Here is a 24,859-nt window from a genome sequence, read left to right as displayed (position 1 = left end):
GGAAAACTCAAATATCCCTGAAGATCACCAAATGCTAAAGCAACCTGCCCTGCCCCATACCTTCCCTTTCATGGTGGACAAAGCCCACTCCCTAATTTTAAGTTGTTGTTTGTTTTTTTCTTTTTAATTTTATCTATTTGAGAGAGAGAGAAAAAAAAAACAGGAGCAGGGAGAGGAGCAGAGGGAGAGGGAGAAGTAGGCTCCCTGCTGAGCAGGGAGCCCAATGAGGGACTTCATTCCAGGACTCTGGGATCATGACCTGAAGGCAGATGCTTAACTGACTGAGCTACTCAGATGCCCCTAATTTTAAGTTTTAACATACATATGGCCACCTGCAGGAAGGCTTCCCTGACTACCTCTTCCCTGTCCCTCTGGCCTGTGCTCCTCCTTGCCTCATCTTTAATCTCCAGAATTTGTCTATACCATGTGTTTAGTGACTGGGATTGTATCAACCTGTGCAAGGATCTCAATGAGGGTAGTTGGCTGCTTGGCTGGGAGTAACAAACACCAGAGGAAGGGTATGATCTGACACTCACTAGTGTGTGCTGGGCCCATCTAATCACAGCTAAACTCAATTAAAAAGAAAATACTGTGTGGGCCAAACAAAACATGCCTGTGGGCTGAAACTGGCCAGAAGGCTGACCCCTTGCAACAGCTAGAATGTGATCTGGAGAGGGAAGACATTGCATTTGGAATCTATAGAAGTCCTGGGGCTGCCATCAACTAGCATCAGGACTCCAGAGGAACACTTCATCTTTCTGAGAGTTGGTTTCCTCATCTAAAGATTAGGGTAACACTTGCTCTGCATTTTTTTGTGTGGGATTCGAAGAGTGTTTGTCTTGATGCTATGCCAATGATAATAATAGCAAATACTTATTCAGTATGTACTATTTGTCAGGTACTGTTCTAAGCACTTTGCATGTATTTACTCACTTAATCCTCACAATAACCCTAAAGGTAAGTGCTGTTATCATCTCCGTTTTACAGATGAGGAAACTGACGCAGAGAGAGATGAAGGAAATTGCCCAAGGTTACAGAGCTGGCAGGTGGCAAAGCTATAAGACCCTACCCTTTCATAAATGTTGGTTCATTTACTGTTCTCAAAGGCATAATGAATTTTCTCAGGCAAGTATTTTCCTTTCCCCATTTTATAGATGGAGACAATAAAGCTCAGAGAAGTGAAGTAACTTACCCAACAACACACAGCTAGGAAGTAGGCAAACCTGAATCTGAACTTAACTCTTTTGACCTCAAACCCTTTACTTTTTTCCCCTGTGCTATAAGTAAAGGACAGGCAAGTGGTCTGTGACAAGAATACTGTGCTAGTGTAGGGAGTTTTTTTTTTTTTTTTTTCCCCTGGGACAGAGAACATGTCTTGCCCTTTATTGTTTCTAAGAGCAGGGCCCTTCTGTTCCTTTTTTTTTTTTTTCTTTTTTTTTTTTTAGATTTTATTTATTTATTCATGATAGTCACACAGAGAGAGAGAGAGAGAGAGAGGCAGAGACACAGGCAGAGGGAGAAGCAGGCTCCATATAGGGAGCCGGACGTGGGATTCGATCCCGGGTCTCCAGGATCGCGCCTTGGGCCAAAGGCAGGCGCCAAAACGCTGCGCCACCCAGGGATCCCGGGCCCTTCTGTTCTGAGAGCTCAGTACTTGTGACTGATTATGGTCATGTTGCCAGGAAAATTGCCTTCTGCCTTTGTTTTGGCTACTAATTTCCACCTGTCTCCATAAGAACTTGGATGTTTCCAGACCCTGGAATAATTGAATGTGGTTGTCTGAGTTTGTCTCACAGGTGGGGCAGGGGGTTTGTATTTTCCATTTGTGCCATGTCTCCTCTGAGGTGCTGGAGGGGTCTGGAATGGAAGGGGCATGACCTGGGTTCTCATTTTGATTCTGCTGCCCTGGCATCCTGGAGCAACTGACTGAACTTCTGTGAGTCTTGGTTCTTTAGCTGCCAACTGGGGACAGTCATCTCTGTCCTTCCCCACGAAAGCCCTTTGGGAAATGCAGTGTGGCAAACCATAGGGGCTCAATAGATGATACAACTAACTATGTGAAGGGAATTTACAGTGATGTGGAGAAAGTGCTCATAATACACTGCCAAGGTGGGAAAGCAAAAAATAAACCTGCTGAATTTGCAATACAATCTCAATTAGGTAAAACATACATAGAAAAAAGACTAGAAGAAAATACACCAACATGTTGCTGATGATTACCTCTGGGGTGTGGCCTTATATGTTTCTTAAAGTTTCTTAAAGTTAGCACATTTAATTTTCATATTATATCTTATCATTTAAAAGTACATATATAATTTATATAGTTATATATAATTAATATATTTATTAAAGATATTATATATTAAGTATATATAAAATTTAGCACTTGGCCCTTGACAGCATCACTCTGGTTACCAAAACATTGACGTGATCGGGACTGATCCTGTAGTCATTCATTCATTCATTTTTTTTTGTCAAGAAAATACACTAAGGGCCTTCTTTGCGGGAGACACCAGTGATGGATCCAATAAGGGACAGTAAGAAGAATGGAATGCTATCCCTACTCCAAGAAATGTCATAAGCTAGATGGAAGAAAAGGTCTACTCATAAGTAACCATAACTGAAGGAAGAAATAACATAAAAAATACCATATGCTTTAAGAATACTGCCATTAGGAGTTAAGAGTGGGGAGAAATCTCTTCCAGCTGTGGAAATTAAATAAGATTTCGTGAGGAACTTGGCATTTTGTGCTGAACCTTGAAGGACAAGTAGAATTCTGGACCAGTGGAAATGATATTACTGGCAATAATAAAAGTAACAAAAGGTGATACTTACTTACCACATACTATGTGCAGGCATTGTGCTATTCAATTACACACATTATCTCCTTTAAAGATCACTGAAGCTCTAGGGGATAAGTAGTTCATTATCATCTCCAATTTACAGATGGGGAAACTGAGGCTTAGAAGTTAAATATTTGCTCACACAGTCACCAGATGGTCAAGCTGGGATTTCGCACTCAGGACCTCGCTCTGAACAGGAATGTCAGAGTGAGAGGAATTACATGAATTGAGGCAGGAAAGAATGGGGCCCACAGGGTTAAGCCTTCAGGGAGCTTCCTGAAGATAGGAAACGTGTATCTTGCTCATTTGTCTAAGTCCAGGGCCTGGGCAGTACCTGGCACATCGTGGGTGCTTAATAAATATTTGCCGAAGGAAAGAAATAGTGAGTGGTCCACTGCTGCTGGAAAATACAGGGTGTGGTAGAGGTGGCAGGAGAGGAGAGGGGTGTGAGTAGGGAGATTTTAAGCAGAGGCAGGGCTCATCAAAGTCCAGGAAAGAGTCAGAGAACTGGCTTAGGCAGTGTGGTAGGCTGCATTGCAGTGGGGAGAACAATTAGTGGGCAAGCTCATCATGAGACCATTTGAGAAGTGCAGGCATGCCAGGATGGGGAGCGGGGCTGGGGGAAAGATGGTAGCATGGAAGAGGAAGAGGCTGGGATGAGGAGGCTTGGCTCTAACCCAAGGTGGCAGATGTATTAGAAGTTAAATTCTCCATCGGACCACCTTCATTACAAACCCATTCTTTCCGTTTCCTAAGCCCCTGGGGGATGCTTGGCTGCCTCTGAGCCTACTTCCTCATCTGTAAAATGGGGATAATCGTACTTACACAAAAGTGTTGCTCTGGGGGTTAACCAGGTTTTATGGGAACAACCAGTACTCCTCCACCCCCCACCCCACTTAACTATTGATGTCTGCACTGACTTCACAAGAAGAGGTCTAGGCTGAGCCTCCTCCCAGGAACTGAATAAATTTCTTGGCATGTGCTAAAAGACCCAAGAGTTTTCAGAGTTTGGAATAACACTCCCCGGGGTTGGCACAGTAGGTATTGGCCAAAGCCCCACCCCTGCTAACCCCACCCACTCCTCCGTGTCTGCCTCCTGCCCAGGAGCCCAGGATATCAGCAGATAAGGTACACAACCCAAGTTCTTCCAGAAACACAAGTTCCTTTGGAAAATCAAACTGAAAGAGGAGTAACACTGTACACCTATACGTGTTAAACTTTTTCTTCCTAACACAGATAACTCGAGGAACCGCCACACCACCTTTTACCTATGCTCCCCACAAAAGAATGAAATTTGGTAAAAACTGTACCTTGCACATCCATAAGCCAGATAGGCAGGTATTATGCTTACCGTTTTGTGGATGGAGAAATGGAAGCCCAGGAAGGTAGGGAGGCTGTCCAAAGTCATTCGGCAAAGCCAAAGATGGGCTGGTCTCTGGGCTCTCTGGTCCCTTGGTCCCTTGGTCCCTCAGTCCCCGGTCCCTGGGGCAGCTTCCTCTGTCTCTCTTCAGGAAGTTGTGAGCACCAAGAGCAAGCAAACACATAATTAAATACAAATAGGTATTTGGACCCACTTTATAATTTTTATTTTTTAAGTTTGATTTTCTCACTCTGTGTCTCTGGGTTTTTGTGGTTTTTTTTTTGGGATTTTTAAAAGATTTTATTTATTTATTCATGAGAGACACAGAAAGAGAGGCAGAGACACAGGCAGAGGGAGAAGCAGGCTCCATGCGGGGAACCTGATGTGGGACTCCATCCTGGGACCCCGGGATAATGTCCTGAGCTGAAGGCAGACACTCAACTGCTGAGCCATCCAGCCATCCCTGTGTCTCTAAACATGTGTGTGTCAAAGCCCTGGGCAATAGGCAAGTTAGTTTGATCCTTGTCACTTTCTGCCCAAAGCAAATCTTGTTTTACCTCTTTTTTAGCCTGAGGGCACATATTGCTTAATTACTTGCCCCTCTTCCCCACCCCCCCACCCCAGAAGTTTACATTTTGGGGAGACAAGATTCAACAATTTTAGCATTTTTCCCAGACCCATGTATTTGATTGTCTCTCTGTAAGAACTTGAGGATTTGGCAATGGAAAGAAGAGAGGCAGGCCTTATAGTGTGCTGTGGTAAGAGCAAGGCCTAGGAAGTTAAACTGCCCTGAAACAGGTCACTTTGATATTTAGCTGCTGCCTGTGACCCCAGGCACCCACCTTACCTTCTTTTTTAAAGATTTATTGATTTATTAGAGAGAGAGAGAGAGAGCGCGCACGAGAGGGAGAAGAAGAGACAATCTCAAGCAGACTGCGCTGAGCGGAGACCTGACTCAGGGCTCACATCTCATGACCCTGAGATCACGACCTGAGCGGAAATCAGGAGTGGGATGCTTAACTTACTGTGCCACCCAGGCACCCAAACCACCTTACTTTCTTTTCTGAACTTCAGTGACCTTCTTTTATGAGTAAAGAGAACAGTCACAAGGCCTCACCATGCCAGGCACAGTCAGGACTCAAAAGATATTTGTGGCAAGAATTAATATCTATCTCATTGGGCTATTGTGAGAATTCAATGAGATAATGAATATCAAGTATTTCTCATAGAACCTAGCACACAGTAGCTACTCAATAAAAGTAGCTACTCTTAATTGTTTTTGGTCATTATTAATATTTAGAACTGAGTATATAATGCCACAGTGGGTCAGGAATTTTAAAGACCTGAACTCAAATCCCAATTGCATCATTTAATGTAGAAAAAGCTACTGGATTTAGGATCAAGAAATTCAGGTGTGAGACCTGGTTCTGCCCTGAACTAGCTGTGTGACCTTGGTTAAGTAACTTCACTTCTCTGAACCTCACTGTTCTCATCTGCAAAACAAGGAAATTGAGTAATTGTTAAGATTCCTTTTTCCAGTGATGAGAGCCTCAGTTTAAGTTGTAGTCTTTTACTTTACTGTCTCTGGCCTGTTTGCCCATCTGTAAAATGGCACACTGGTGTTTAGAAGCCTCTTTCTGGGACAGAGCAGGAACAGGGTATGCAGATCCCACGGCCCCTCCAACCTCCAAACAGCAGGCTTAGAGGTGCTTGACTGCTGGGCAGTGTGTATAGGTAACTCGTCCACATGGAGTTCCTGGTCCCCTCACAAGTTGCAGGGGGGTACCTCTAGCTTCTACCTCCAATTACAGGAATATGGAAAAGAATGACCAACAATGACCATGACGTCTCCTATTAGGAGAGTTCAGAGAGGATCTAGTGTGAATAACTTATAGGAAATACTTATCAGTAAGTAGGATAAAAAGTAGTGCATTTGAGTGGCAAGGTGCAATAATGTACCTTCTGATTAAGAGCACATACAATGCGGTTATGAAGAATCTTGCTAAAATTCATGGAGATTCCCGTAATCATTACCTTTCTCGGGACCTCTTTTGAAGCACTGGCCTCAGTCTCTACAATTTACACAGCATTTTGACAAACAATGTCTCACTTGACTCCTCACAAAAGTTGAGAGGGTAGAAGCAAGTCAGGCATAATTTACCCCCATTTCACCACCAGGAAATGGTATCCAGGGGAAGAGAGGGATGCTCACCAAGGTGTAGAGGCTGAGTTGCAAGTTATCGAAGAGCTGGGACTAGACATCACATTGCCTGGCTGTCCCCAACAGTGCCTGTTCTCAGTAGTCATGGTTACAACCACCCTACAACCATCTTCGTTTCCCGGGCAGTTTCAAGAGGCTTACCATAAGCCTCCTCCGGTATCCAGCAGGTCCTGTGTTCTGATCCTTGCCTTTGGAGATGGCCGACATCCCAGGCTGTTATGTCTTGAGCAAGCAGGATCACAGCCAAAGAGGCCAGGAATTCTCCCAGTGAATTGTAGGACCATCTGATGGGTAAGCACCCAAGGGGGGGGGGGGGGCGGGGGTTCTTAGACACTTTCTAGGTCCTGTACCAGGCATACTTAATTCTAAAACATTTGGAATCTGTATTCAAAGTTTTCCTTCATCATCCATACTAAAGGAGCTGCTCGAGTCTAACCTACCACTGTAGTAGTTACTGTCTTCATAGATACTACACAAGCACTTGTTTATCACCTCGTTTATGGTCTTTCTCCACCTTAGAGTGTAAATTCCGTGAGGACAGAGAACTTGCTAGCCTGATTGATTGCCAAACCCCGTTTCCTAGAACCCTGCAGGCCCCCACCCTATGCGGTTAGTAAATATTTATTGAATGTGCACTGAAGTTTGAAATCACTGTCCTACACCACTGGTTCATTTTACGATAGAGAAACTGAGGCCCACGGAGGAGAGAGATACCTGGTGCATAGTTTGTAAGGGGCAGGGCCAGGATAAAAATCTCAGATCTCTGAGTCCCAATCCAGCCCTGGTTTAACTCCGCCCAAAGCAATTCTTTAGGAAAAGCGAAATTCACTTGAAAGAAAAGACGTTTCCTGCCTTATAAATACTGGGTTTCAGGGGCTTGGCCGGGTGGGGGGTGGGGGGCTGTTGGTAATTCCGTCCCCACTTTGTAGGCACCCTTGTCCCCAAGGGTTAAGGGCTTGCCTTCGGGCCGGGCGTCGAACCCGACTGCGGGCAGTGTCCAGGCCAGGGCCCGCGGGGAGGAGCCCGGCGCGGCCCGCGGAGGTGAGGGCGGCTCGCCCAAGGTCACCCAGGCGGGGCCCCGGAGGGGCCAGGCCCGCGGAGCGCCGGGGAGCCGGCAGCGTCGGCGCGTCCTCGAGGTGGATAGGGACCCCTCTCCTTCGCCCTGTAAGTCAGGGGTGACGTTAATGGCTCCGACTCCCGAGTCGGGCGCAGCCAGCCTGGAGAGCGCGAGCAGGCCCGCTCGGCCGCGTGGCCCGTTCCCATGTGCTCCACCTGCGGGCGCTCCGACGCGCGGGCCCTTTAAGACACCTCCCCCCTTCCCCCACCCCGCTCTCCGCCCGCCCCCCCGTCGCCCTCCCTCCCGAATTGCATCAGGCACGTGCTCGCCCCCGTCCGGTCGGAGCACCCCTCACCCCCCAGCCCGGGAGGCGCTCCGAGGCCTCGGAGGCGAGGGGCGGGGCGGGGCGGGGGGCGGGGGCGGGGCCGCGGGGCCGTGCGCGCGCGCTCCCGCCGCCTCCGCCCGCCCGCCGCCCGCCCGCCGCCCGCCGCCCGCCGCCCAGGGCCGGCCTCGGCGGGCGCGCCCCCGCCGCGCCGTCCCCTCCCCTCGCCCGCCGCGTCGCGAGGCGCGCGCCCGCCCGCCGCCTGCCGCGGATCGCGTGGTCGCCTCGGCTCGCCGCGCCTCTCCCCCGTCCGTCCATATTGCTGCAGCCCCCGAGCCGGGAAGCCCGGGCCGCCCCGGCGGCGGGGGGGAGGGAGGGACGGGACGAGAAGCCTGCCGGGCTCGGGGTGGGGGCGCCTAGCGAGGAACGGGCGGGGGGGGCCGCGCGCCGAGGAGGCCTGGACCGCAGAGTGGGGGGCCTTCCTCCCCCCCCCGCCCGCCAGCGGGCCTCGGACCCACGGCGGCTGCCTCCGACCGCGAGGGGAGCCGCGCCTAGCGGGAGCCCCGGCCCTTCTCCGCAGGGACTGGGGCCCGGCGGCCCGGAGGAAGGCGTCGCGGGTGCCCTGAGAGCCAAGTTCGCGGCGGGGGAGGCGGCTTCTCCGGGGGGGCGGGCGCGCAGATGGCCACTCAGGTGGAGCCGCTGCTGCCGGGGGGCGCCCCGCTCTTGCAGGCCGAAGAGCACGGGGGTCTGGTGAGGAAGAAGCCGCCGCCGCCGCCGCCTGCCGAGGGCAAGGGCGAGCCCGGGGCGAACGACGTCGGAGGGGGGGAGCCGGACGGCGGCGCCCGGAGACCGCGGCCGCTCTGCGCCAAGCCGCACAAGGAGGGCACCGGGCCGCCGGAGCGCGAGAGCCCGCGGCCGCCGCCGCCGCCGCCGCCGCCCGGCGCCGAGGGCCTGGCGGTCAGCGACGGGGAGGAGGGCGGCGGCGAGCTGGGCGCCGGCGGAGCGGCGGCCGCCGGGCGCCGGGACTTCGTGGAGGCGCCTCCGCCCAAGGTGAACCCGTGGACTAAGAACGCGCTGCCGCCGGCGCTGGCCGCGGTGAACGGACAGTCCCCTCCAGGTGGGTCCGCCTGCTCGCCGCCCGGGCCGGGACCTCTTCCGGGGAGGAGGGCGTCCCCTCCCCCAGCGGCCTTGAGGGCCCGGGGGTCCGCCGCCGGCCGTCGTGACTCGGGCCTTTTTCTCTCCTTCCTTTTTCATTGCCTCCCGTTTAAACTGGGCCGCCGCGCCCCGTCCCCCGGCTCGCTCGGGAAGCCGCCCCGCCGGGGCCCGGCCTCCGGGAGCCCGCGGCCAGCGCCCGGGCCTCGGCGGCCGGCGGGCAACGGCGTGGCGCGGGCCTACCCGGCCGGGGGACGGCGGGCGCGGGCGGCAGTGCGGGCCCCCCGGCCCGGCGAGTGGGTGTCGGGGACGGTGCCCGGCCGGACCCTCCCCGGGAAGCCCCCCTGCCCGCCCGCCCGCCCGCCCCGCCCCGCCCCGCGCTCGCGTCCCGGGAGCGCCGCGATCGGCCCCATGTTGTGAATGTTTGAGGAGCATATGTCAGGGGCGGCGGAGCTCCGGCGAGGCGTTCGCACCGGCCGCACGGATTCGGGCTCGGAAAGTTAGCAAGTTTTGTTGTGTGGTGGCTGGTCGTAGGCGGTAGGATCGCCTTGGGCGGCGGGTCGAGGGGTCGGGGACGGGGACGGGGAGGAGGAGAGGAAACCCAACGTGTCACTGGGTTCGGTGGTTTCCCTTCCCGGCCCCGGGGACCTTCCGCCTCGAGCGGGGGCCGGGCGGCGGGCGTGCGGGGGACCCGCTCGGGGGGAGGCGGAAAATGGGCGGCGAGGCCGGGGGCACGCGGCGCGCCGAGGGGCGTGCGGCGGCGGGGGAGGGAGTGGCCGCGCCGGGCGGGCGGGTGACAGTTGGGCGCCATGCGCCGCGCCGCCGGCCCGCGGGCTGCTCGCGGCCGCTGGGCCTGTGCGTTCGGGGTGGAAGGCGGGTGCGGGCGGCGGCGGCGGCGGCGCGGGGGGTGCGTGTGCGGGGGCCGCGGGGGTGCGTGTGCGCGGCCCCCCTTCCCGGCATTCCTCCGCAGCCGGGACAGCGTGGTGCCTCCCCGCGCGGGCAGCGGCATGTGACCGCCGCCGCGCTGCCCGCGCCCTGCCTCTGCGGCCCCGGGCCCTCGGAGATCGCCGCGGAGCCGTGTCAGCGCGGGGGCGGGCGGGCGGGGGAAGGCGGTGCGGAACCCGGAGGCCGGCCGGGCCTCGGTGGCCGGCTTGGGCGGGGGGCGCGCTCGGCTTCCCTTTGGAAGTGGATCCGGAGCGAAACCGGCCTGTGGCTACAGCGGGGGGCCTGCGGGGCCGAACTCCTCCCCTTCTGCAGCCGCTGGCCGAGGGGGACTGGTGGAGGTTGAAGAGGGAGCTGATGAAGGCCTTCGCATTCGAGGTGGGGATTAGAATCTACTCGTAGTCCTAGGGAAACCAGAACAGCCAATTCTGAAAATAGCATGTTGCAATTTTTATTTCTTTGAAGGTTGCTTCATTTGGAGGAGGGGACATTGACGTTTACTAATGATACCTCAGACCGTGTTCTCTCTTCCTTCTGCCCTCTCCCCTTCCCCCCTTTGCCTTCCAGAACCCTCTTATGCAAAGGGCAGTGCCGAAACCTCCATTTTCTTGCGTATCCCTCCTGATCCACCCACAGAGGGAGGGAAATCAACTTTAAAACACTCTTTGGTCCTTCCCCCGTCTTTAAACTCAAAGGGGTATAATCATCCCCAGGAGAGAGCACTCCTCAGAAGTTTAAATGGGGCTACTCACCCTGGCTGCTGCTGCTGCTTAGCTAATGGTGAACCTGCCTTGTGGGTTTTAAATCAGCCGTGACATCAGGTGGTATTGGGTGCCTGAGCTGGCATTTTGTGCAAGTGCAGTGCACCCTTGATAGGGTGCGTCACTGGGGTTATTGATCGTGGGAAGAAGACAGCTTGGCTGGCATCTCGCCTTTCCCTGGAGTGGAGAAGCCAACTTGCTTTAAGTGCCCAAAGCAAAATTCTGAGCCTAGTAGTTTTGCTCTGTTTTTGTTTTTCAGGAGTCTTAAGGCAAGAAAGCGTCTAGTCTGCTCGTTGGTTTTTGAACCTTTGGACTAGTCTTTGACAGACTTAACTCTCAATTAATCCGGTAGCTGCTTTGCTTAAGCCTGTTATTAGGGCCTGGATGCTTTTTGAGGGAGAATTTTGTGATTGAACTCTCTGTCTGGTAAGGTTAGTTGGTGGCCCTTTCTTTGGAGAGTCTACATCGACTGCTAAGGCAGTTTTTCAAGTCCTGATTTTATTTGCAACTTAGACAAGTTTAAATGTGACACCAATGGAGTGGCAGTGTGGTCTTGGGAATTTTTGTGTTCTGTGATGCATATGTTTTTGGGAGTCCACAGAAATGAGTGCCTCATAAGCAAGCTAAAAGCTTTCCAGAGCTTGCTGCAAATGCCTATTTTTAGCCCTCCTTTTGGCTCGGATGCTAGTGTTTTAGTGCTTTAAGGGACACATGCAGTAACTAGTAATAAAAGATGTTTTCCAGTATCTCCCCCCCACCCCCCATTCTTAAGTCAGGGCTTACGTTCTCCTAGAATATTTTGAAGACCTTTAATTTTTTTTCCCTTATTCTAGCCACAACTACTGAGTATGAGAGAAGCAGGGTGAGAAACGATACACTGCAAAGGTTCTGGGGTTAAAACAGTATTCGCTCAAATGCCAGCTCTCCCACTTGCTGGCTGTGCCTCCTTGGGCAAGTAACTTAACCATTTGTCTAATAGGGAGTAAATTAAGATTTATCTGCTTCATAGGGTTGTTGTCAGCATTCACTGTGGTGATATCCCAATGCTTGACATGTAGTAGCTGTTATACCATGTCTGGGAGACTGTAGGGCTTTCCAGGACTTTTCCTGGGTTGCCATCTTCTCCACCTGTAAGATGGGGTTGGTGGTGGAGGATATGCAGTACTTTTCCTTTTCTGGGATTGTCAGTATTCCATGAAATATATGGGATCCATCTCCTCAAAATGGAGTTCTCCTTACCCCAGACAGGAAGGACATATTGTGGATAATCTTAAAGGTTGCTGACCCAAGGAATTGGCTATTTTTGCTTCGGAATGTGGTGTGATGACTGTTTTAAAAATATTTTTTAATTTGTTTATTTGCGTTTCATAAAAACTACTTTTGGTAGAGTGCACGTGTACTCTCAAGGGCTGTGGGGAACGGCCGTGGCTGAGCTAAAAGTTTGTGTGGCCAGTGCACGTGCAGTGGGTTGAGACCTGAGAATGTCATCACCACAAGCTGCCCACCCCAGCAGGGGAGTCAGTGGGTTGGCTGCATGGGACCTCTAACTTCACGTAATAAGAAAAGTAAGCTTGGTATGTATAGTCTTCTTGACTTTAAGGAGAAGTCCGGCGGGGTCTCAGACTTGAGTATTTATGTTTTGTGTGTGTTCCTTTGAAGTGCAGCTGACTGATGGCACAAAATAGAGTTATAATCCCAGCTAACCCAGGGCAACCCCAGGGATCCTCCACTCCACCCAGCTGGCCCCAAACAACAAACCTCTACTCTCTTTCTCTACTTTTCTAACTAGGGTTAGGCCCTTTCCCAGGTTCCTCCTAGTTGCACGAGGGTGGGTCATCTGTGTGGATCTGGGGTATCAGTTTTCAGTATAGCATCAGAGCTACTTCAGACCCTGGCCTCTTCTTCCCCACCATGAGAAGTGGGAAGCAGGAGCTCTGCTATAGAATCCTACAGTCTGCAATTTTGAGTCCCAGCTTTGTTTCTTTTGCTGCTACTGCTGCCCTTTTTTTTTTTTTGAGGTATAATTGATTATTAGTTTCAGATTGGCAACTAATGATTTAATATTTGTATATATTGAGCTTTGCTTCTAACTTGCTGTGCGATCTTGGGTGAATTACTCAGCCTCTCTGAGCCACCATTTTCTCATCCCTAAAGGAGAATAATGAGTTACTGTTGCAAGGGTTGTGAGAATTAAAGAAGGTAATGTTTATGAAGCCCTTAGCAGAGTGCCAGGCACAGACCACTCTAATAAGTGCTACCTATCCAATGATTGCTATTTAAAAATTTTTACAATAAATGACCACCGTTATTAAGCATGTTCATTCCACTTTTGATTCTGTTGGTGACCAGCGTTGTGGTCCCCATGCTTCCTCTGCCTCTGTTTCTTCATCTGAAAATGAGGGAATCAGATTAACTCTAAATGTGTTCAGAGTATTTTTGGTATCGAAAAAAAAAGTTTTTCAATAGCCCCGCCCCACTCCCCCACACAAAAGAAAGAAACCAAAACAGAGTTTTTTATATGTTTTTTTCTTTTTCCTATTGGCCACAGCCGTTAAGAACTCAGTTTTGAATCCAAGTTTTGTGATAGCCTAGAGAGACTTCTGGCTTTAGGAACCTAGGCAGATCACTTGAGGTGCTATCAGACACTATGGAGCAAGTAGACATTATGCACCTTGAGGCGCCTAGATAGAAAGTACACAGCGTTGCCTGTGAAAACTGCCCCCCCACTCCAGCCCCCCAAAGAATTGAACCCAAACCTAATAGAGCCCTAGATCTGTTGGTATAGAGGAACAAGTTGATAGACCATGAGGTAGCAGTCCTTTAGTTTCTGAATGTGAGAGGTTCTGTGGGACAAATTATCAATAAATGAGTTTTTAAGAGAGTTGAGACATCAGTCAAAGTGCATTGTGTGGATCTTGTGTGAATCCTGATTTGAACCAGTTTCAAGAAGACGTTTTGGTGACAACTGAGGAAATCTGATCCCTTTAAATCATTGTAAGGAATTACTTGTCAGGAGCGATGAGCTCCATTACTGTTTATATTGTGTACCCTTGGCTAAGAACTGCTAGGTTAGCCTCCATAAATGAGAATTTAAAGCTGTTTTCTTGCAGTTCAAATTAGTTTCTCCTCTTCTAAGGAAAGCACACAATTAGGACCCCCTAAGGGGGAGATGGGGGAGGCTGGCAACCCCCTCAACTTTGGGTGGGGAGTTTTTTATACTTCCCTGGGAAGTAAGTGCCTGCTTGGGAGAGAGAAGTATGCCTATTAGGGCTGAGGTACAGGCTGGGGGACTAGGGAGGTATAGGATGGTCTCTGCAGTCTGAAACCCTGAACCTCCTGAGAGGTAGAGTCTCTTGGCCGACCCACCCCCCTGTCTGCAGTGGGACCTAGGCTAGAGTAAGCATTTTAGAGCTGTTACTCAGCACTCATTCCCTCCCAAAGGGAGGCGGGCGGAGAGAGGAGGAGGAGCAGGCCTGAAACCACAGAAACCTCTTTAAAATGGAGAGCTTGGCAGATGGGAGTGCCCCTGTTTGCAAAATCCAAGACAAGCTTACAAAGGGGGTAATTAGGGTGTTGGGGCTTCCAGAGGGCTCACAGGTGCCTCACTCTGGGTTCACAAACACCCCTGGCTGGTCCAGAGTTACCTGGTGGGGAGTGGTCAGGAGAGAGGATGGCCTTACCTTGCTGGGGGTTCATGAAAGGAAGTAAGTTTTAAAACCTGCCTAATAAAAGCATAGGAAAGAGCAGGGTGAGGGAGCAGAGCGATAGGTGGTGATAGGATTTGAATCAGAACATTGGCAGAGTACCTCTTCTGCTCTCACATGGTGACTTTGCTTGCTAACCTCTTTTTTCTTAGTTATGAATGGGAGTAATCCCTATGTTGAGGTTGTTTTGAGGATCAAATTAATGTGAGTATGAGGTAGCACCGTTCATTAGTTAAAATGTCCCACACAGGTATAAGTGGTTTATGTTCCAGAAGATGCATTCCAAAGCCAGATATATGTAGTTTCAATGACCCCTTCTGGCAGGTTATTCATGACTTTCTAAAATGAGGGTGGATAATCAGGAGTTAGCTTAATTTTCAAGTAGCGCTATTTGCAGAAGTTACCAGAACCATTTGGCCAACTTCTTGTGGCAGATAGCCTAGGATGTCTCCCTGAGGGATTTTCTGAGAATCATGGGGACAGTCTTGACGTGGCACCTTTCTTTTGGCTGCACCTTTGTACTGGCAAAGCTGTAGGTGTGGAATGTGAGGAGTATGGGCCTTTATTGATGAATTTTGTAAAGCCAGCCATATAAATCTGTCCTGTGTAGTGAGGGGCTTCTCCATCTCAATATGAGATACTATTAGTAAACTCAGATGACCCCATCCATTGGAGAAGGTGTTTATAGGGCACTTTGTAATAATTGTCCATACTTGTGATAACCACCTGACCCTCCAGACATGCTTTCCAGTAACTCAAAGTAGCCTTTTCTCTGCTTTAAAATGAAGTTGCAAGCTGCTTGGGGGAAGCTGAAGTCCCACTGTGGCCAGGAGCCATCTGGATAAATGATCCACCTGGGCTCTGTATGGTTTTTCCTCTCATTTTCACATGCACCAGTTTATTTAAGTTCCTGGTGATCCCAAGATAAGTTAATAGTGATACCATAGTTACCACTTACTGGGTGCCTGCTGTGTTCTAGCCCATATAATCTGCTAAGTGAGTAGTCTTTTTATCCCTGCTTCAAAGATGAGGAAAATGAGACTCAGAAATTAGTAAGCAACTACTCTTCTAATTGCTTGGACTAAGAGTCTTGGGGTCATCCTTGTTACCTCATGTATAATTTACCAGTACATCATTTTGGTTCCTAAAAACTGGATACAAAGTTAGACAGTTTTTACCACCTCCTCTTTTACCAGCCTAATCCACAGACGGTTACTTCTCATCCAGATTGCTGAAGCAGCTCCTACCTGATCTCCTGTCACTCTTGCCTCAAGATCTCTCATCATGGAATAAAATCCCAAATCCTTAGAGTATTCTGTAATCTACACTTGGTATGGCTCCCTATACCACCCATTCCCCCCAAGCTCTAACCTCTTTCGCTGCTTTTCTCATCCAGCAACATTGGTCTTGGCCTCTCCTAGAGTATGTTGTATACTCTGTTTCAGAGTTTGGGTTCTGGAATGCTCTTTCCTCAGATAGCCACATGGCTCACACTGTCACATTCTTCAAGTTCCTGTTAAAGAACACTGTGATGGAGAGGCCTCCCTAGACCACCCTCTATAAAATTGCAAGACTCCATCCCGTACTCTGTATCCCCATCCCACCTGCCTCCTTCATTTTTCTTCTTAGTTCTTATCACCATTGAGTCAGGGACTTCAGTATTTGGCTACTGCTGTATCCCCAGCATCTACAATATGCCTGGCACATAGTAGGTGGTTCAGTGAACATTTAATTAATGAATGAATGGGTGAATCTCTTACTTTGACAGCATCACGCAGCACATTGTGAGTTTGGCATAGAAAATACCACAGTAGAGATGCCTGGGTGGCTCAGTGGTTGAGCGTCTGCCTTCAGCTAAGGACGTGATCCTGGAGTCCAGGGGTTGAATCCCACATAGGGCTTACCATGGGGATCCTGCTTCTCCCTCTGCTTATGTCTCTGCCTCTCTCTCTCTCTGTCTTTTATGAAATACATGAATAAAATCGTTTCTTTAAGAAAAAGAAAGAAAATGCCACGGTAGATAACAAAAGTCTGTGTTGGGAAGGAATACATGCACTCAGTCCATTATGGAAGGTACCATATAAGAAAGGGATGGGGTTCTCTAGGAGTGTATCAAAGGCATCCAACTCAATCCTAGGTCAGAGAATTCTTTGTGGAGGAAGCAATGGGTAACAAATCACTTGAAATGGGAAGGATGGGTAAGAGTCTTTTGAGAAAAAGTCTGAAAAGAAAGCTCATTCTTGGTGGAGCAAAGGCCCTAGGGGTTCAGGGAATTGAGTAAATTCCCTGTGGCTATAGTGTAGATGACTTAGAAAGATCATGATTTTAACTGGACAGCAGTGAGAAGCCATAAAAGATTTTAAATGAGAGAGTGGCATGGTCAGATTTTTTCTTTTGAAAAATTACTTTGGCCACATGAGAACATCTTAAAAGTAGATAGTTTGGGGTTTCCTGTCTGATCCTTTGGGGCAAGGTTCCCAGATTACAAAAGGGAGCAGACTTCCAAGTCATTCCTGAAGTGTTGGGCCATTATCAGCTGTCATCCTTTAGGCATAGGGAGCAGCTCCAGTTTATGAGATTTCTCTGACCTTTCAGAAGGCCACATTAGCTGGAATGCATCTCAGTTGCTGGAAGAAGTAGGGTTCCTGACGGACTGGCCGAGGCTGACTGAGCTCATGCTTGAGCTTAGAGCCACCAGCCTCCTTCACCCAGATGTAGCAGCATAGGCATGAAGAGGAGGAAGTCCTGGAAGTAGTAGCAGGGGACAGGCTTACAGGTGGACTGGCATGGCAACTCTCACTTCTAATAGGGGAGGCACCCATGTGGCAGGACTTTGAGACTCACAGGCTGCCTGCTATAAGCCACTTTGCAGCTTGGCCCTTTGGGCTTTTCCACAGATAGCCAGCCATGTGCCCAAGGTTTCCTTCCATCAGAGCCACCTCCCCTCAGCTTAATTCAGTTGGTTTTATACTTGTGCTTAATTCAGTGGATTTTATACTTGGGTTTTATACTTGTGCTGAGAGTAATGGCTCTGCTTTTGCCCACGGGTAAACTGCTATAGTGAGTCCCTGAGAATGTGGGGCTATAATCCGGCTCCCCCGGCCCAGTTCCCAACTACTGTGCTCTCAGGCTGGGGTTTCCTTTCCCTTCTTCTTTTGATTGATTGATTGATTGATTGATTGATTGATTGATTTGGAGAGGAGGTAGGGGAGGAGCAGAGAGTTTGAGTCTTAAGTGTGGAGCTGCCTTGGGTTTGATCCCACAAGCCTGAGATCATGACCTGAGCTGAAACCAAAAGTGGGCACTTGGCCTACTGTGCCACCCAGGTGCCTCTTCCTTCTTTTTGAGAGGAAGGAGTATTTTGAGCTGGAAGGGACCATAGGGGTCATTGACTCTAAGCCCCTTGATCATAGGTTACGTACTTCAGACCTAGAAAGGAAATAGTTGCTCAAGATCACAGTTCAAAGAGAGGCTGAGACTTGAACCCAGTCCTCTTGCCTTCTACTTCAGTTCTGTTTGCACTCCACCTCTGGAGGAAGAAGTAGAATGGGGTAATTGAACAGGGACTTTGGAGTCAGTCGGGCATAGTTTGAGTTAGCCCCAGCCACTTAGCAACTGAGTGCCCTTGGACAGGTTGGTAACTTACAGGCTTCAGTAAATGGAATTATATCTAGAGTAGTCAGGCGTTGGAATCCTTGTTGAAAATGAGGTAGATGAACATGAGAACTCAGCCGGAGCATGGCAAACAGTAAGAAGTGATAGTTCTGAGAGTATTGAGGACTTGGTTTTGACCCATGTCTTCATTTGTTAACAGAGGTCAGGTGCCAAAGCCAGCCTTTCTCTGTCTTCCTGGATCCTCTGCCCCTTGATCCCTTCTGTTTAGTCATGTGCTGTCAGGGAACTGTACAGTAGAGGGGTGCATAAGGAGTCGCTGGGGGCTATAATTCTGCAGCAAGAGGCCTAGAGTGTGGTGCTTAGGAATGCACTAGGCTCGGGTGCCTTGAAGTGAAATGCTCTTATTCCGTCTTTGATGTCTTTCTCCAGCTTTGGGTTTGTTTGGGGGAGTGGAGGTCTCTGCTTTTCCGGTTTTAAATGTATGCATTAACAGCAGCTTGAGGAAGAGGTATTGATTATGTGCATGGAATAGCCTGGCTTAGGTTTTCCCCAAAGTGGTGCTGAATGTAGGGGTAGAGTTTGGACGTGGTGAGAGCAAGGTTCTTGGGTGTGGGGAGCCAGACGCTGCTGCTAGAGAATGTGGGAGGGAGACAGGAAATTAGGAACACACAGAGGAGGTAGCTTGCTGAGATGCATGCACCTTTCTGTGAGGAGGGAATGGTTGAAGGAACTAGAATTATTTTGCCCAAAGAATCAAAGCTTGGGGTGGGTGGAAATGCTGGCTGTTCTGAAATACAGTTTGAATAGACCTCCTTCCTGTGTCCCTATGGGTAAAGCTCTGAGAGCAAATGGGGGATAGAGGGTCAAGAAAAAACTTTCAACAGTGCCCCCAAATAGATTCAGCTGCTCGTGAGGTGCACTGAGTTTCTTGATGTGGTAATAATATTTTAAACAGGTTGGATGGTGATTTGCTATACGGGTGTGCAGCTGCAGATTTGCAAAAGTATTTGCCCAGATTTGTTCAGAAATTCTTCTTTTTTTTTTTTTTTTTTAAGATTTTATTTATTCATGAGAGACCTACAGAGAGAGGCAGAGACATAGGCAGAGGGAGAAGCAGACTCCCTACAAGGAGCCTGATGGCGGACTTGATCCTGGGGACCCGAGCCAAAGGCAGATGCTCAACCACTGAGCCACCCAGGTGCCCCTCATTCAGAAATTCTTGAGTACTTGTAGGTGTCAGGCCCTGAAATGCGGGGGTAGGTAATTTAGGGGCTGTCATGATGGGGCTTACATCCTGAAAGGCAGAAGTCAAAATTGGCATCTCTCACCTTACATCCTCAGGTCCGTTCCAGCCAACTGACAGGTTTTTTTGTTTTCAAGATTTTATTCATCTATTTTAGAGGGAGTGCGTGTATGAAAGTGGGGGGAAGAACAGAGGGACTGGGACCAGTCGGTTCCATGCTGAACACAAAGCCTGACATGAGGCCCGATCCCACAACCCTGAGATCATGGCCTGAGCCTGAGCTGAAATCAAGAGTCAGATGCCCAACCAATTGACCTACCCAAGCGCCCACTCCCCCCTTCCACGAAAATTTATCTGGAAACCTTGAAATTTGCAGCTTCTCTCTAAGAGAACAGACTCAGTATGAATATGCAAAAACAAACAAAACTTTAAATTTTATATTTTGGATGAATAGCATGATATGTGAATGATATCAGTAAAACTGTTACAGAAAAAAATGAGAGGAGCTGGCCTTGCTGAATCTCTTCCTTTATGAGTGCTGTCCAGTGGCAGTACCTACCTCACGTTAGACTTGGACACCAGCATGTGTCCCGTGGGCCCAGACTTTGTATGTTTGATCATACAAAGAGAGAATAGCAGTCTGTCCAGCCTGCAAGCTGAGGAGCATCCTTATGGGAAGAGTTAGGGGAGGGGGGGGGGACTTTAAGGTCTGTGGCAGGAATTGGAGCCCCTAGAAGGGATTCCTTCCCTATGGGGAGACTAGACTGGACACCACTAGGCATTGTGGCCTTAGGCCCCAGAGCTGTGTGAGAGCTAAGAGATGGGGAAACTGGCTTATGTTAGGTCCCATTGAGACTTCACTCCCCTCCCACGTCTGTAAAATGGGTATGGCATCTTTGATCTCAATCTCTAAGGCCCCTTCCAGCTCAAACACCATAGATGGGAGAGTGAGTAGGACAGGTATTACTAGTTCTCAGACAAAAAGGGAAAAAATCCTGAGTAGGTCCGTGTCTTTGGAGCATTGAGTTCTCTCTAGGGGTAGAGACACTGGAGAGAAACTTCCTCAAGGCAGGCTTGTTCCTCCTACCATTGTTGGTGTGAGCCCTGTACTAGGGCTAGGACAGAGAACTCTGGGCAGGAAACTAGAGACCAGCCCTCTAGTCTTAGCTGTTTGGTTCACTTGCTAAGACATTTAGGGCGACTTACTGAGCTTGCTTAGACTTCCTTTTCCTCTTCTCTAAATGAAAGTGGGTAAACCAGAAAGTCTTTCAAGGTTCTTTCCTGCTAGGGTTAAGTTTGGTGTATCAAATTGGAGATGAAGACTGCAGTGTGTTGAGAAAAATTTCATTTAGAGGGAATTGTTTTCCCCCACCTGGTTGGACTAGCTTTAGTGTTATATCTGAGAGGTTGGCCAAGGCTTTGGGATTCTTCTACCAAGGCATGAGACATTCTTTCTGCCTTAGGCCTTTGGAAAATGCTGGGCTAAGATGAGCTGCCCCAAAAGGTTATGGGTACCCGTCTCAGTGTGTAAACTAGTGGCTCATCTATTGATGAAAATGTCATTGAGAAGATTCTGCCATCCTGTACGTGGTTACACTGGGTTGCGTTGAGACCACCCCTCCGCTTCTGGCTCTCAGATTTAGAACCTATGTCTTGTGGAGTCCAGGGTCAAAGTATTGACCAGCTCAGTGGAAGGGAAGCTGACCCATCTCAAGAAACTATTCAGACTCAGGCTAATCAAGAGCACAAGGGCTTGAGCCTAACCCTTGTTTGTACGAAAGGAACTAACTTGGCTACCACCAAAGTGAAAATCATTCAACACATTTGAGAAACCTAAGTATGAGACTGTGGGAATACTGCTGGGAACAAGACAAGGGAGCTGCCCTTGTAGTTGGCATTCTAGTGGGGAGACACAGTAAACCAACAAGGTAGTTCTTGCTATCTATTGCTGCCTAACCAATCACCCCAAACTTAGAGTAAGATTTAAAAAAAAAAAAACATTTTGTTCACTGATTCGTGTGTGGGTCAGGATTAGGACAGGTCTCAGCCAGGTGATTTCTTTTCTATATGGCAATGATAGAGGTCTGGAGGGCCCACCAAGTTTCACTCGTATTTTTGGTACCTTGGCAGGGATGGCTGGAAGGCTGAGTTCAGCTGAACTAGAGTGCCCTCAGGTACCCTCTCCAATCTGGTAGTTTCAGAGTAGTAGGACTTACTGTGAGTGGCTTAGTGCTCCCAGAGTTTTTTCCAAGAGACAGGAAGTAGATGCTGTCAATATACTAAGGTCCTGGGCCTGAGCACTAGCACAACATCACTTATAGCATGGTGTGATGATAGAGGGCACAGAGTCTGCTGAGAATGAAGGGAAGGGATCATGGGCCCTGCCTTTCAATGAGAGGATTGCAGTTTGCAGCCATCTTTAATACTACATGGCAGCTGCTTATAGTGGTAAGTGCTGTGAGAGAAACAAAGTCAGTGCTAGAGTAGTGGGGATATGTGGCTGGGGACAACTTCAGATACTGTCAGGGAAGGTATCTCAGGATGAGCCGAGATGAGATTGATGAGAAAGAAGCATGGTGGTGAGCATTCTTGCCTGGAGGAACAGCAAGTACTACGTGTTATGTTAATGAGTTCAGAATTCTGCAAGGAACGTACCAAGAGGCCTGTGTGGATGGATAAGAGGTGAGGGGTCCAGGGACAACTGGGTGGCTCGGTGGTTGAGTGTCTGCCTTTGGCTCAGGTCGTGATCCTGGGGTCCTGGGATCGAGTCCCACATTGGGCTCCCCTTAGGAAGCTTGCTGCTTCTTCTTCCTCTGCCTATGTCTCTGCCTTTCTCTGTGTCTCTCATGAATAGATAAATTCCAAAAAAAAAAAAAAAAAAAAAAGGTGAGGGGCCCAAAAACTCAGAATCAAGCGGCCTCGGGAGGCCCACTTAGGATCCTGTTCGAAAGCATTGAGAGAGAGAGCATTTCTGCTTGAGAGTTACTTGGTGCTATGCAGAATGGACTGGCATGGAGGGCAGGGAGATAGATCCCTTGGAGACTTCTACAGTAGTCTGGGAAAGAGATGGAAAGGAGTGAATAATGGCATGGTCACTGGGCCCAATTTTTTTTTACCTTACTGTTTTCCTTTGAGACTAGGCCACTTAAAGAGGAAGTTTTCTGATTGCTGTTTCTTACTTCCTCCTGTCTGTCCAGAAGCTGAATTTATTGTTGTATTGTGCCCATTAATAAGAGGATGGCCTGAGGCAGGCAGATGTTTTCTCTGGTTTTGGGTCTCTTGGCCCCAGGGCCAGGAGAATATTGGAGTTTCCCTGTTAGGTGGTTTCCCCTAGCCTATCTCAAGCTCCATGCCCCAGGGTGGAGGTGGAGTGACAGTGTGGGTAAATAGCATGCTGCCACCAGCAGGAGCTGGGGCAAGGATGGTGGGGCCTACGGATGGGGAATGGCCTGACATGGGCTCTCAGTGTCACACTTCTTGTCAGAAACTACAGTGGCTTTTTAATTTCAGGTAAGATCTTCAGGGTGGGGTCAGAGCAAGCTGATACCTGTGGATCCAAGTTCTGTTTTCAGCTCTGCTCCCTCACTTCTCCTGGCTGGACCTTCCTTTCTCGTAACTTGTAAGAAGGCTTATAGAATTCATTGTTTATCTGTCATTAATCTAATGTGCCTTTATTATGTCCCTGGGCTTAGCCAGGTGTCCTAGAATCTGCCTCATGGGTAGCTTCCCTTGAGGACAGATGCCCTAGGGAGCCAGGCCAGACTGCCCCAGACCCTCCACTTCCAAGATGATTATCAAACTTCTGAGCTACCACACTATCTCATTTATTTTCACAAATACCCTATGGGAACTAGCTACAGTTCTGACCCTCATTTTATGGATGAGAAAACAGAAGAGTTCAGAGAAGTTCAGTAATTTGCTTAAGGCTATGCAGTATTAGTATTAAGTAAGAAGATGGATTTCAGCTCCTGGCACGCTGACTACAGAGTTCCTCACAATACTTAACATCTAGCTTTGCATTCTTCACCACGGAAGTATACATACCCTACCTGGAAAACTGTTTCTGGGAGAGAGAGGACCTGTACAAATCTCCAGGCAGCAGGAATCTATATAGGACCCTGGTGCTCCAGCCTGGACTTCCCAGTTCTGTCCCCTGGCCACCTTTAGTGGGTGCGAGCCAGGCCCTGGAACTAATCATCTCACAGAGGAGCCCTGACCCTTTTTTCCCCAGAGATGTTCCTCTTCAGCTCTGTTAAGCCACCTGCAGCTTCTGGAAAGAGCCATGCTGACCTTGTGGTTTCTCAGGCATGGCCTCTGAGCCCGTTGTGGCCAGGGAGGTGGCTCTTTACAGGCATTGGGAGGCTCTCTGGCTCTTCCCAAAGGGGATGCGAAATACTGTTATGTGTTGGGCTTTTTAACCTCTTTTGTAGGGGAAATCTTTTCAACTTATTTAAACACCAATTCATTGTAGAAAAATGTCCACTAACTACCATAAACAGTACTAAGCAACCACATCCTTTTAGACTAGTGTTGCCTAATAGAAATACAACACAGGCTATATGTAGTTTTAAATTTTTTAGTAGCCATAGTTTTAAAAAAGTAAAGACAGGTGAAATCAATTTAAATGATACAGCCCAAGATATTCAGAGAGATTGTTATTTCAACATATAATTAACATAAAAATTACTAGTGAAATAGTTTGTATTCTTTGTACTAAGTCTGAAATCTGGTATGTCTTTTACATTTAAAGCATTTCCTGGGTGGCTCAGTGGTTTAGCACCACCTTCAGCCCAGGGCGTGATCCTGGAGACCCAGGATCAAGTCCCACGTCGGCCTCCCTGCGTGGAGCCTGCTTCTCCCTCTGCCTGTGTCTCTGCCTCCCTCTCTCTCTCTCTCTCTCTCTCTGTTTCTCATGAATAAATAAATAAAATCTTTAAAAATAAATAAATAAATAAAGTATTTCTCCGTTTGGACTACCAACCACGTTATAAGATAAGAACTCAAGGGATCCCTGGGTGGCGCAGCGGTTTAGCGCCTGCCTTTGGCCCAGGGCGCGATCCTGGAGACCCGGGATCGAATCCCACGTCAGGCTCCCGGTGCATGGAGCCTGCTTCTCCCTCTGCCTATGTCTCTGCCTCTCTCTCTCTCTCTCTGTGTGACTATCATAAATAAATGAAAAAAAAAAAAAAAAAAAAAAGATAAGAACTCAATATCCACATGTATCTAGTGACTCTTGTATTGGACAGCACATTTCTTTTTTTTTTTTAAGATTTTATTTTTATTTATTCATTCATGAGAGACAGGCAGAGAGAGAGAGAAAGGGGGGGGGGGTGCACAGACACAGGCAGAAGCAGGCTCCATGTAGGGAGCCCAACACAGGACCCGATCCCGGGTCTCCAGGATCACACCCAGGGCTGAAGGTGGCGCTAAACCGCTCAGCCAGCCAGGCTGCCCTGGACAGCACAATTCTATACTTATTTTGATTGTGAGTGTATATACATATGCATACTTTTTTAAAAAATGGGATCATAGTATCTTATCTGTATCTGCACGCACACACACACACACACACACACTTAGAAACATATGCTTTCAAGGACACTTACCTGCTGGTAATCCTCAAAGCAGCCCTTGGTAAT

At 49.1% G+C, this 24,859-nt stretch overlaps 1 protein-coding gene and 1 long non-coding RNA gene across 8 annotated transcripts in view; one reads left to right on the top strand and one right to left on the bottom strand.

The window, feature by feature from the left end:
• LOC144312762 (uncharacterized) overlaps positions 1–7,701 on the bottom strand; it is a 79,638-nt gene extending 71,937 nt beyond the window's left edge. For all 4 annotated transcript variants that reach the window (XR_013378335.1, XR_013378332.1, XR_013378334.1 and 1 more), the window contains exons 1-2: positions 6,566–7,701; positions 4,195–4,348 (exon numbers count right to left, since the gene is read on the bottom strand). This is a non-coding gene — a long non-coding RNA (uncharacterized LOC144312762). The remainder of the gene's footprint in view (positions 1–4,194; positions 4,349–6,565) is intronic.
• The window catches only part of LARP1 (La ribonucleoprotein 1, translational regulator), an 84,612-nt gene that overhangs the window by 21,244 nt on the left and 38,509 nt on the right, over positions 1–24,859 (top strand). For 2 of the 4 annotated variants that reach the window (XM_077895769.1, XM_077895767.1), the window contains exon 1: positions 8,219–8,920. The exons of 1 other annotated variant lie outside the window; for it this stretch is intronic. In XM_077895769.1, the coding sequence (XP_077751895.1) occupies positions 8,482–8,920 (439 nt within the window). In that variant the 5' untranslated portion in view covers positions 8,219–8,481. Of the gene's footprint in view, positions 1–8,218; positions 8,921–9,381; positions 9,455–24,859 lie in introns of those variants that run through there. One more of the 4 variants, XM_077895771.1, reaches the window with a different exon arrangement.

The sequence above is a fragment of the Canis aureus genome, chromosome 4 (assembly GCF_053574225.1).
Source record: "Canis aureus isolate CA01 chromosome 4, VMU_Caureus_v.1.0, whole genome shotgun sequence".
Lineage (NCBI taxonomy): Eukaryota > Metazoa > Chordata > Mammalia > Carnivora > Canidae > Canis > Canis aureus.
This window is presented reverse-complemented; position numbering and strand designations above follow the sequence as displayed.